General features: G+C 37.2%; 1 protein-coding gene across 2 annotated transcripts; it reads right to left on the reverse strand.

Annotated features, from left to right (window-relative positions):
• Positions 1 to 3,002: 3,002 nt before the first annotated feature.
• LOC122292532 (probable inactive receptor kinase At5g10020) lies at positions 3,003 to 11,510 on the reverse strand. Of its 2 annotated transcripts, none has more exons than XM_043100934.1 (3): positions 9,961 to 11,508; positions 5,972 to 7,537; positions 3,003 to 3,891 (listed from the first exon to the last, which is right to left on the reverse strand). In XM_043100934.1, the coding sequence occupies exons 1-3, from the start codon at positions 10,859 to 10,861 to the stop codon at positions 3,305 to 3,307; spliced, it is 3,054 nt and encodes a 1,017-aa protein (XP_042956868.1). In that variant the 5' UTR covers positions 10,862 to 11,508; the 3' UTR covers positions 3,003 to 3,304. The 2 variants fall into 2 exon arrangements, with proteins under 2 accessions (XP_042956868.1, XP_042956869.1); XM_043100935.1 differs by having other exon boundaries at positions 3,709 to 3,937; positions 9,961 to 11,510.
• Between the last annotated feature and the right edge of the window lie 1,066 nt (positions 11,511 to 12,576).

Raw genomic sequence — 12,576 nt, forward strand, 5'->3', positions numbered from 1 at the left:
GTTGAAGCCCAACCCGTTGAAGCCGAGAGAACAGCCTCACTGATTCAATCAGAGCTGACCTCTTGGTGAGTTCTGTAACAACTCTCCCCATAGGATTTCTTTCTCTTCCTCTATCAAAGGGCCAACGAGGTGGCAATACATCGAGCAACTAAGGAGCAAAATTCTTACCTACCAAAACTTCATCCCTCTTCTGCAGTATTAGGTATATCATCCTCGATGGTCCAAAAAGAAGAGCTTATCTTCATTGGATCCCAATCTAACTCACGCTCTTCAACTATTTCTTTCAAAAGCTTTAGTTTCTTTTCAGGTGAAAAAGCACAAATTGATAGAAGTGCTATTGTTGCAGCTGATACAAATTCTTTGCCATACTTAGTCACAAACAGCATTTGAGCTTACAGCAACTCTGATAGATCCGCACAACTTGGTACTGCAAAGCACACACCTTATATTGCTTACTTCAAATCTGGAGAGTCCCTTTCTGATTCAATAATTTGAAGGTAGACGACAATAAGCTCACAAAATAGCACAATGGTCTCCTGAGCAGCCATCATATTCTCTTCACTAACAATATGCTCAACTCGAATGCGAGCAATGGCTTCTTGACGTGCTAGAGAATATTCTTGCTTGCTTGCCCACCACTGAATTTGTATTATAGCTGTGCTTTGCTAGAAAGGACCACCAGGTAAAACTTGTAGGCCAGAAGGTTTATTAAGGTCAACCATACCATCATCTTCATATAAAACTTCGAGCAACTATGGCACCTCAAGCTCACTCCAAGGAAGTCCGTGGGGGACAAGCTCCAAACCACTAGGGCCAAACTCCCATATGGTGATATTAAAAGGTCCAATATCCTCTGCCTCTCCATCAGCTACAGATGAACATCTCGGTCCTTTGAGGGAGAGCCGGTGGTGACACCAGGGCTTGCAGTGATTGTGGTCGCAGGACTTGCCGATGCGCTTGCGGCGGGTTATAGGGACTAGGGTGTGAGGGCTTGGGCGTGGGGCATGAGGAGGTCAACCAGAAAAGGGGGACGGATTCAGCTGAGGGCTTAGGAGGGTGATGCTAGCTTGGTTGGATGTTGGGGAATATGAGTGTAGCGGTGATTTCTCTGCCAAGAGAGAGAGAGAGAGGTTTTACTAGGTATTCGGCCTTCCTCTTCCTCGATGAGGTATTCGGAGTGGATGTAGCCATTCTTGTCAGCACTACCTTCAGCCCCTGCATCTGGAACTTTCCCTACTTTTAACATCGCCGCTGCTCCTTCGTCTTGCTGCATTGCACAAACCTAGTGCTCGGTTAATTTTTACAAAACGCTTTGCAACGGTCGAGCTAATAAATGCCCATGAGCAGCGCTCCATTCACTGGTTGCCACGTAAGGAAAAATACAATAAGAGCAATAGGCTTCACCACACAGAAACGATTCTAAGCACCCACACAGAAATAGGCTTTCGACTCTCTGCCACGCTTCGTCTTTGTTGATGCCCCTCTCTTTTGTCTCTTTGCACCGCTGCCCAAGACCAAACTCAGTTTCACCGCCACCATCTCAGTCCGACGCCAACCATCCATTGCCTAGTTTGGTTCTTCAGACCACTAACCCTAACAGATTGAGCACCATCTCACCCACACGTATTTCGCACCACCCCAATCGGCAACTAACAGTTTTTTATTGCTGACATTGCTGACATTGGTGTTCCTCAGGTAATTTTTACCATTCCCAGTACTCAACCGGCATTCTAATGGGATGAAACTCGATACAAAATGTGATTAGAAGGGAAGGAAATCTGTAACCCAAAATATATAATAGATTTTTGTGTTATGGAACTAAGGAGCATGATTCTACGGAAGCTATCTAGAGCTGTGCAAGAGGGGGGTGCCGTGCGAGAGCCTCTATGTCGCAAGAGGAGACAAAGTCGTGCGAACTCTACTCGTGCAAGAGGCGGGTACTGTGGGAGTCGTGCGAAGGGGCAGAGAGGGGGTGTGAGAGGTGCGAAGGGTGCAAGAGCCTGTGTGTCGAAGGGTTTACATATTTCTGAAATAGAAAAATTTATTTATCATCCAAACACTTCACACATCATACTTATTTTAATTTTTTTTATTTTTTTATAATAAATATGTAGTATGTAGATGATAAATAAAATAATTTAATTAGTTTAATAAGAATAAAATAAAATAAAAAATAAAAAAAATAAAAAATAATATTTTAATATATAAAATATGTAGTGTAAGATGATGTGTAGCATTTCTCAAAATGAAATACACAATAATCAATGTAGTGCAACCATAGGATTGCTGTGGTGGAAAGGTGTTAGTTATTTAGTGATGGGCTGCTCTTGGGTTATTAGAAGCCCAACCGTTTCTAGGTTTTATCTTAATTTTTTAATCCCAAAATCATCTAAATGCTGCTGAAACACTGTGATTTTGTTGTGGTTATATCGATGAGAAGATGAAAATTTTATTATTTATTTTATATATTAATATTTTTTTGTGTAAATTAGACTCTTATTAACAAGTCTTAATATATAGAATATTTAATTAAATTGATGAATTATAGAGTCAATGTTCAAACTTAAGACATCTACTCAAATACCAGGTGAAATCATTTCTCTTGAAAATTTAAACTAATTAGAATACGCAGATTTTATTATTTATTTTATTTCTTAATAGCCTCTAGTTCTCAAATAAACAGGAAAATGTATTTGTATAACAAGAAGAGGGCAAGAATACTTTCATCTTCTTGCAGTAATTCACTCCAGGATTTGATCTATCCTAGTTTTTTTTAACCTATGAACAGGTTATAGTTTAGTCAATCACCCTCCGTATCTTTGCAGATTCATCTCAATATCTTTGGGGCACAATACAACTAGGCAATTATTGGGTCCACAAAATCGAGTAAATAATGTTCACAAAAAATCTCTTCTAAATGAGACGATATAAAAGGTGTTGTTTATAACTTGCTATGTATGAAAAAAGACACGTCAGATAAATGTAGCTAAATTGGTGAAAGGTGGCAACCAAAACAGAGGGTTCATTTCTATTAAATGAGAATTAATCATCATCATCTTGCCTCAGATTATGCAGCTCAATGACCCCTCTCGCAAGGCAATCTCCTTAACAAAATCACACCAGAATTCAGAGATAAATTACATTCCCAAGTAAGGGTTTTGGAAAGAATGATTAAGCTAACTTTATTTCCTACGTTCAAGCTTTTACAATTTCTATCTAGAATTGTCATTAACAGTAATAATTGGCAAAAGAAGTCAAAGAATGGAAGAGGCAATAGAGCTTCTATTCCTGGTGATATCATTCACTACACTAACATTAAGAGATCTTCAAAAACTCTTTTCATGTCGGGCCTCTCAGATGCAGGAAGGATGCACCTTAGAGCCACCTGTAACATATGATCAAGACCTCTAGGTTGGTGCTCCACTTTGTTCCCGTCCAGAATCAGCCTGTCAAAGCACTCACCAGAACGATTCTCAGCTGCCAATAACCTCACCCAGTCAGTCAGATCAACTACACCTGGAATCCCAGAAACAATCTCCCCTGAACTTCTACCGGTCAGAAGCTCCAACAAGATAACCCCAAATGCATAGACATCACTCGTTAATGATGGGAATGGCTTATATGAGCTAGCAAACTCAGGAGGGCTGTAGCCAAGGGCAGCTGCATTCAGAACTTGTTCAGCAGTCCCGGTTGGAGTTAGTATTCGGTGCAGGCTGTAATCAGTAACAAGCACATTTGGAGTAGAAGTTTCTAACAAAATGTTGGTGGATTTGAGGTTTCCATGAGGTATTGCCTTCTCGTTATGCAGGTAGCTCAGACATCGGGCCACATCTACAGCAACCCTAAGCCGCTCACTAAGAGACAACGGTGGCAGTTTTCTTGGCCCCATCTCTGTGGAATATATAAAGGGGATTCAACATGATTCTTCTATCAGATACTGTAGGAAACCAAAAGAATTATTGTACACAAAATATCATAAAAATTTTACGAGCTGCCTTGTCTCTATCACTAGATAATCATCTTCTGTGGTCATTACAAATAGTGCAATCCAAATAATATGGTTCCTCTAGTAAACATGTTGGCAGAAGTCAACAAAGGATACCAACACCATATGAAGTGCCTAATGCCAATGGCATGGCAGATGTTAACATAGCTAAGCTTTAGGGCCAGAGTTATGGTGGGGTACTATGGTTATTTCGCGTGTCATAACGTTTAGTTAATTCACTAGAGAATGTAACATATGGTGGACGAAAACCAATGAATACAGTAAAAAAATATATGGGGAAAATACACTTTCCAACATCTATTTAATATGCGTACACATTGCATCTTCGACATTTTTTGTTATTGGCACGAGGTGTCCAGGAACAGCCTCCCAACTAATCCCTAGGGTGTACAAACCCTAGTTAAGGAGTTTTCCTCAAGTGCACATCGGGTAATTCAAGGGAAATATCCTCCAGTCCGATAGTCCCAAAAAATTGTCTGCACTCAAGGAGATTTGAACCATAAACCTAGAGGGAGCATACCCAATGCATTTACCACTTGAGCCAACCCTAGGAGTTACATTGCAATTTAAGACATTGACAAATTGTAGTTACAAACTACCAAATTCGTGCAATAAGAACCTTTTGTTAAGACTTGGTGGTTAGGATTATACCATGTTATCTATTTCCACATATTTTCATTCATTTTAATGGTCATTATTAGGCAAATGTGCTATTAGTTTTGACGGTTGTATGCTGCATTGTATCAGTGTTGGGCTAGAGTAAACCGTCTATTAGTTTGAGGTGAATTTTATATTTTCCCCTTAATATTAAAAATAAAATGTGCAAGCCTTCTCTTGAATCAACTGAACAGATGTAGAAGTTTATTAAGAAAGAAAAGGCTAGTAGATGCGCAACCTTGTTTCTTCAAGTTTTTCCTCAATTATTCATAGCAGAGTGATCAAGCTCAGAAGCAGTGTTCAAGGAGCTTTGTTCCTGTTCATCCACGCTATCTTCTCTTTCATAATGTTGGATAACCATCCACTTTCCCAAACAATAATAGAGTATTCACCAACAATATAATCATTGTCAGTATCATCCCCTTGCAAGTTCAGATCAATGCATCTATCCCACCAGGCTGTGAGGCTATCACCTAGTTTAGGATTACATATTTACTGCTGTTCCTAAAACCAGCAGAGAGCAAGTATTGCTCCACTAGATAGTCTGCTGCCCAGGAAACTATCAAGGCAACTTTAACCATGCCCATAAAGACTACCAAATAATGCGAGTCACTACATATTTTTTTTCGGATTGGTGACCAGATAACAAGAATTAATATAAAGCTTTATAGGAAAAAATAATTAAATTAAAAGGATTGTCATAAAGAGTGATGCAAGTGTCACTGATTTTTGGCCAAGATCCATAATTACGTGGCATAAAAATTTTTTGTCTAAGCATTCATATCTAATGATTGAGCACCAGTGAGATTAAGCAATATAACCACGTGAATGATGGCTCATTTTTGGAAGATAAATTCTTCCATTTGCCTTAAGGAATATAGCACATAGGCTAAACAGCAAGTCAGCTTTGAGTTCAGCACATTCCGGTGCTGGACACATCAGATGATTAGGACTGCACATTGGCTTGATCAAACTTCAAGGAATTTCTGAAGAAAAAAGGACTAAAATATTCTAGGATGAGTGCTCAATCATTCATATCTAATGATTGAGCACCAGTGAGATTACGCAATATAACCACCTGAATGATGGCTCATTTTTGGAAGATAAATTCTTCCATTGCCTTAAGGAATACAGCACATAGGCTAAACAGCAAGTCAGCTTTGAGTTCAGCACATTCCGGTGCTGGACACATCAGATGATTAGGACTGCACATTGGCTTGATCAAACTTCAAGGAATTTCTGAAGAAAAACGGACTAAAATATTCTAGGATGAGTGCATGGTATCAAACAAAGTAAATAGAATCTTACCATGAAGATAGACTGCAAGAGATTGAGCGTTGAAATAATTGGATATAATCAGTTTCTCATGCTCCTTTGGGCCCCAGTAGTAACCCTGCAGAGAAACTAAATTTGGATGTTTGATGTTCCCGAGTTTCTTTACTTCCCTTGCAAATTCCTTTCGTCCTTTTACTATTCCCTCCCGTAACCATTTAACTGCCAATACATTGCCAGAGTCAAGTGCAGCTTTATACAATGTTCCATGACAACTCTTCCCAATTACTTCTGCGGGAGCACGTGAAAGTTCTTCTGCTGTGACCAGAAAGGAACCATCAAAGAGATGCAAATCGCCAGCTAATTTTTCAGGAGAAGAAACATTGAGCACACCAGGATTATCGGGTAGTTGCTTTTTAGAAGGTGATGGGTTTGAAGATGACAAGAGGGACATAGGAGGAGATATTCCTTCCCCTTTTTTCACTGATTCTATATGGCCAACATCCTTGTGCTTCTTTACAACTGATGAAGTTTCCCCAACATCATTACCATATCCCAATTGGGATGATGTAAAAATATCTTGATCAAATGCGAGTGAAGATAATGATGGGTCCACATTTTTGTTGGGTCCCGATCTATTAGAGATGGCTGAACTCCCTTCTGGAAAACCTATCTTAGCATCATCTTCTTTTGAACTGGACCTCTTATGTTCCTGCCAGTGAGTTCTAGAATAGATCAATATGCACAAAAGACATATCAGAGCAGTGCCACCAACTAATCCTGCAATCAGGGCAATTTTAATAACACTTTTCATATGAGACCTGGCTTCCCTTGGAGTCCTGTTTGTGACATCTCTTGGAGACGATTGAGAATGAGGAAAGATGAGCAAATTATTTCCTGGATGGAATGCTGAATTCGGGAACCGCCTTAGATGTTCAGGTACAACACCAGAAAAATTATTGAAAGACACATTGAAACCTTGCAAGTTACCCGGAAGGTCATCAGGAATGCTACCTTCCAAATTGTTATGAGATAGGTCAAGATACACCAAGTTATGAAACTTACTTATCCCTAGGGGCAAATATCCACTCAATGAATTATTGGACAGATCAAGAGACATCAAGCTCAAGTCTTCGACAGAATCTATGGAAGTAATATTTCCAATTTCTTGAAACGGTATTGACCCAGAGAAATTGTTGCCTGCCAGGTTAAGGTTAGCCAGTTTGGTTGAGGTGAAAAGGCTTGGAAGGAGGATCCCATTAAGCTGGTTGAAGCTAAGATCAATCACTTTAAGTTCTGGATATGTACCCAATACTGGTGGGAGAGCACCCACTAATGAGTTTTTCGATATCTCAAGCGAAGTCAGCCTTAAGAATTGAGAAGTTTGGTTTGGTAAGCTTCCTGACAATGAGTTTGAACTTAACCGAATGACTTCCACATAGTTTCCCCAACTTTGGACTCTGGACAAGCTACCAGAGAGCATGTTATTACTCAGGTCTATGATGGCACAGTGCCCTACCTGGGCAGGTAAGGATCCTGACAGTTTGTTTGAAGATAAGTTAAGCTTCTTTAAATTTGCAGAAGTGATACTTCCGATGGGACCTGCCATAATGCAACTTCTTTTTAAACACAAAGGAAAATGGAAGAGAGTGCTGCGAAGAATTCAATTCCGAAACCCATATAAATTAGCTGAAAGCTATAAATAATCAACCAATGTGAACAAAGAAATGACACACCATATAACGGAAGAATACCCATCTTGAAAGAGTCTAGGAGTTATTGGATTAGGGTCTAGGATTACTTCACATCATCAGGTCATGCAAGAGAAGCCATTGTGAAGCAAGAAATATGAGTATTGAGTTTAGAACATATTTAATATACTAACAGACATCAATGATGAGCTTCTTGCCATGTATATCCTGATACTTTAAAACACAAAAAAAATAAAAAACAATAGTCTTTGATGAAATACTTAAATTGTAGTATCTGTATCGAGTATAGAAAGGTGGCACATGGGATTCTACATTACTTGAGAGGAAGAAGCTACTGCCCTTTAAAATGACTTTAAGGAACTCCTATTATAACCTTGGTGTCCTTTTGGGAGTATAAACTCAAATGCGGCTTGAGATTTCCTTGAGACAATGAAAAAATTCGACTATTTTTCCTTTATTTATTTATTTATTTTCTATGTTCCAGCATATTAAATTCTGATGCATACACTCTCCAGTGTATTTTTAACAAAAATCTAATCCAAAATTTAATCAAACAAAGAATGAGATCCTCTTTTCCACGTACAACTATGACAAATCTTCATCGTAAAATTAAACTATTGAGGTGACATACTGATCAACTTCATTGCACTATTTGGTTCACTTTGTTTTTTTTGATAAGTTGGTTCACTTTGTAAACACGAAGGCACAACTAAGTGCAACAATTCAATGCAGCATGATTTTGAATTGAATTATGACACCAGTTTTGCGTGACTTCACATTGCCTGAGTACCTAAGATATTACCAGCAACCTATCCAATAAGAATAATGAAAAAGAAAAAAAAAAATGCTTTAAGCAAATTCCTGGACATACAATTTACAAGCTTATTTCTCCACCAACAAACAAGGCCGACATAAAATGTCACTATAGGGACTGAACAGCAAAAGAGGTTTCTAGGACACATTTCCACAAACACCAACTGCGAAGAACAATAACAATTCTCAAAAACTTTGGACAATAACAATTCTCAAAAACTTACTTGCTATCATAATAATATAGAATAACCATCCTTTCAACTTCAGCAAAAATGATAGAAGATGTTATTTCATCCGATTTCCTTGTTTTAATTCTAGTATTATGTAAGTGTTAAGATGTTGTAGATACACATTGTTGGCTCAATAGCTTAAGCATTTCAAATTGATGGTTTTTAAAACTTGTTTTTGTCCAGAAGGTCACCAGTTGAGGTCATGATGATCATTGTAATATAAATTTCTTCGACTTAGCACATATAATGGTGGATTTTATAGTAAAATTATTGTGTTGATCTACCACGTAGAGGCCCTTCCTCATTAAGAAACATAGGGAGAGGAGTTTGTTTCCTGCCTTGTTTCAGAAAGACTGATGGAGCAATAAAAAAACTTATTACCCATATAATTCCCGGCACATCCTTATAGTATTCTATCGAGAAATCCCATCATTTTATTTTGTTTTTCATTTTACTTAATTGACCTATCCCAACCTTTTACATGCTAAAAGACCTTTCATTATATTGTCTTTATTACCCCAATAAACCCACCAGATTATTTTCCATTAAGGTTAAAAAACGAAAAATTCTATTTATCATCCTTTGAACCAACATCCTCTTAACATCCCTTGATGTGGCATTAAATGATTGACCCAAAAGTAAAACATAACAAATAGTCTCCAATCATTTAATACCATTCATCATTTACTAATTCAATAGGGGAAAATAAGACTGCTCAGCTTATAGTGATATTGATTTCCCATTACTTATCACTTTGATTTTCCTTCACTTACTTGTTATATCATTTTATTTTTGCTTTTCCAGTAAATAAAAAAGTTAGCTATCTTATTGTAGTTATTGACACGTCATTATTTACCCCTTTTGCTTCCTCACCTCTTATATTTTATTTTAATTATTCCCGTGCATTGGTATAACTAAAAAGTGTGTTGTCACGACAACAAAAACTGAAAGGATAAAAGTACAACAGGAAGTGCTTCTCTGATAGTTGTTTTGCTTACCTCTACCACATAATTGATTGATGCTAAGGAAACGCAATTGCAGTTATATACTCAGATATGCATAGCCACTAACTAACAAGCCGACTAAAATGGGAATGTTTTGCAGGAACATTGAACACAAGAAATTAGTTCGAAGAATTCTTCATAAAGTTAAAAAATAAAAAATAAAAAAAAAAGGACAAATCTTGGAGACACAATGTGAATTAATTTATGTAAAAGGTAAAGCATCAAGTCAAGATAGCAAAAAAAAAATGTCAATCAAGTCAAGATACCTTCGAGCTGGTTAAGGCTAAGATCCAATTCGGACAAGATCATTGAGCTCTCCTGCAAAAGTGCTTCGGGTAGAGACCCTCCTAACTGATTGTTTCCAAGCCTAAGAATCCGTAGAGAGAACACAAAATTAAACGAAGGTACAGTTCCCGCCAGCTGATTATCACTAGCATCGAATACTTCTAAACTGTCAAAATATGGCATTCCGTCGTGAGCAAAGGGCTCTCCAACTAAGTGATTGTGGCTAATATTTAAATATCGAATCGTGGAAATGAAAGAAGGGCTTCCGAGTCCCAGATCCAGAGAACCAGAGAACCGGTTGCTGCTTAGGTCAACGTGAACCACACTACCTATTTGGGACAGAAGATGCATAATATCCCCAGATAAATCATTTCCCCCCAAGTCTAAATACTTCAGCTGCTGGAGTTTGCCAAAACCATCAGGAACATTGCCATCGAATTGGTTTGAAGAAAGATTCAGTTGCGCTAACTTCTTCAATTTGACTAATCCAGGGGGTATAGACCCATGAAACAGATTGCATGAGAGATCCAAATTTTGAAGAGACTGAAGTGAATCGATCTTGGATATTGTCCCTGTCAACTGGTTGTTCGAAATTGATAAGTTGCTAAGCATGCTTAGGCCTGTAATAGCTGAGAACCTAAACTCACCGGCTAGGCCCACATCATTAACAGTGACTGAGGTCACTCGACCACCATTACAAGCAATCCCGTACCAATTCCGAGGGCACCCATTAGAATCCAAGGATTTAGAATTCCATGAAACAAGGACTTGCCTAGAGGGGTCACTTACAAAGCCCTTCTTGAGCTCCAAGAGTGCTTCAATGTCTGATTGTCCAAATGCAATTACTACCAAAAACAACATTGTCAAACAGATTGCCTGCATTCCTTCTGAAACAGACCCAGCTCTCAAAAACTTCAAAGAGAGAAAGACAGAGACAGAACGTAACAAATTGGAATATGAACGAAGAGTGGAAGCCAGTGCTAGTTTTGCAAGTTGCAAAGCTAGAAGCTCGAAAGACTTGCATTGAACAATTCGATGGCTACTAACACTAACCAGTAGGAGAGTCTTAGTAAATCGAACTTCCAAATTTCAAGAATCTCCAAAATTAAGGAACCCATTTTTACAAAATGCAAACCAAAGCAAGTCAAACAAGAAATAAACAATTGAACATTGCTGAGAACAACGACAATGAATTGAAGGAGAAGAAAAGAATACGCATAAAAGCCTACATCTTTAAACAATAAGCGGCTCAGTTAAAGATGGGACAGTGGCAAACAGCGACAATGCCAACAAGAAGACGTAGAAGAAAGAAACCAACAATGGCAGACTAGATACAGCTTTCCAACATGGAAGGGTAGAAGTACAAAGTGGGGTTGGAATTTGGAGGTAGAGAAATGGAGCAGAAGCAATGTTAATGAGAGTAGCGTAGATTCAAGGAAAGCAGTAATGGTGCTCTGAGGGAACAGATTCGAAGGGTAGGTATAGTAGCTGATTTGTTTGTTATTATTTGCAAAAAGGAAGCTCGAATGAAGACAACTTTCGCATTGGGATGTGCAGGTGACTTTATTTTTTTTGCGCAAAAAAAATAATATAATATTAGAATAATGTGTATTTTCTCCCTGTGGTCTTTTGGAGTACGAGTTTAAACTATGGAAGCTGAATTTGAATTTTGAATCTCTAATTTAACCAAAAATGATAGTTGCAGTTGAGTATATAAATATTATATAATTATTTTTAAAAAATAAATAAATAAAATATTTATATAAAAAGAAATTAATATTTAATAATAAATTTTATTATTTTTTTAAGTGACTGTACAACATTTACGTATTCAATGACTATACATAACAATTCTCAATTTAAAATATGTCACAAACTTATCACTTATAAGATTCGACCATTAGATTATCAAAAATTGAAAGGATATAAAATTTCAAATTCACACAAAATCAATAGATAAAGTTTTAATTTGTAGTGAAAAAACATACTTAATATTTTTATAAAAAAAAAAAAAAATCTAATTTAATGTTCTTTTAGCACAAAAACTTTTCCCTCTTGCCCTTTGCAACAAGCTAGGAGTGTTTCTCTCTCTTTATGTGCAATTTGTATAAAAGAACTTTTCTTTAAACAAAAAGGGTAAAAACAGAGAAAAAAACACTATCCTTCATATATTCATAGGACATGTTTGTCCTCTGTTGGTTGACGTGCAGACTGCAGCTTGGTGCTGCATGTCTCCAAAGTTAACACATTCAAGGGCTGGTAAAGGAAGCTGCCTGCCAACTTTTCCTTTCAAAGTCGGGCAACTTAATCTAAAATATATATATATATATATATATATATATATATATATATATATATAATATAGTGAAAAAATAAAAAGAATTCCTAATATAATGTTATTAGTCATATTTTTAACAAGTACAAAAGAATTTTTAAAACAGATATTATCTTGACAAACATTAGTAGTATTAAGTTCATATTTGATCTTCATCTAAGACCCATTTGTCGAAAATAATCTCTCAATAGATTTTTCATAATATTTACTAGAAATTTTTCCTTTTTGCATTCAACTCACATCCGATTCAGAGTTAATCATA

Source organism: Carya illinoinensis, chromosome 13, assembly GCF_018687715.1.
Source record: "Carya illinoinensis cultivar Pawnee chromosome 13, C.illinoinensisPawnee_v1, whole genome shotgun sequence".
Classification (NCBI taxonomy): domain Eukaryota; kingdom Viridiplantae; phylum Streptophyta; class Magnoliopsida; order Fagales; family Juglandaceae; genus Carya; species Carya illinoinensis.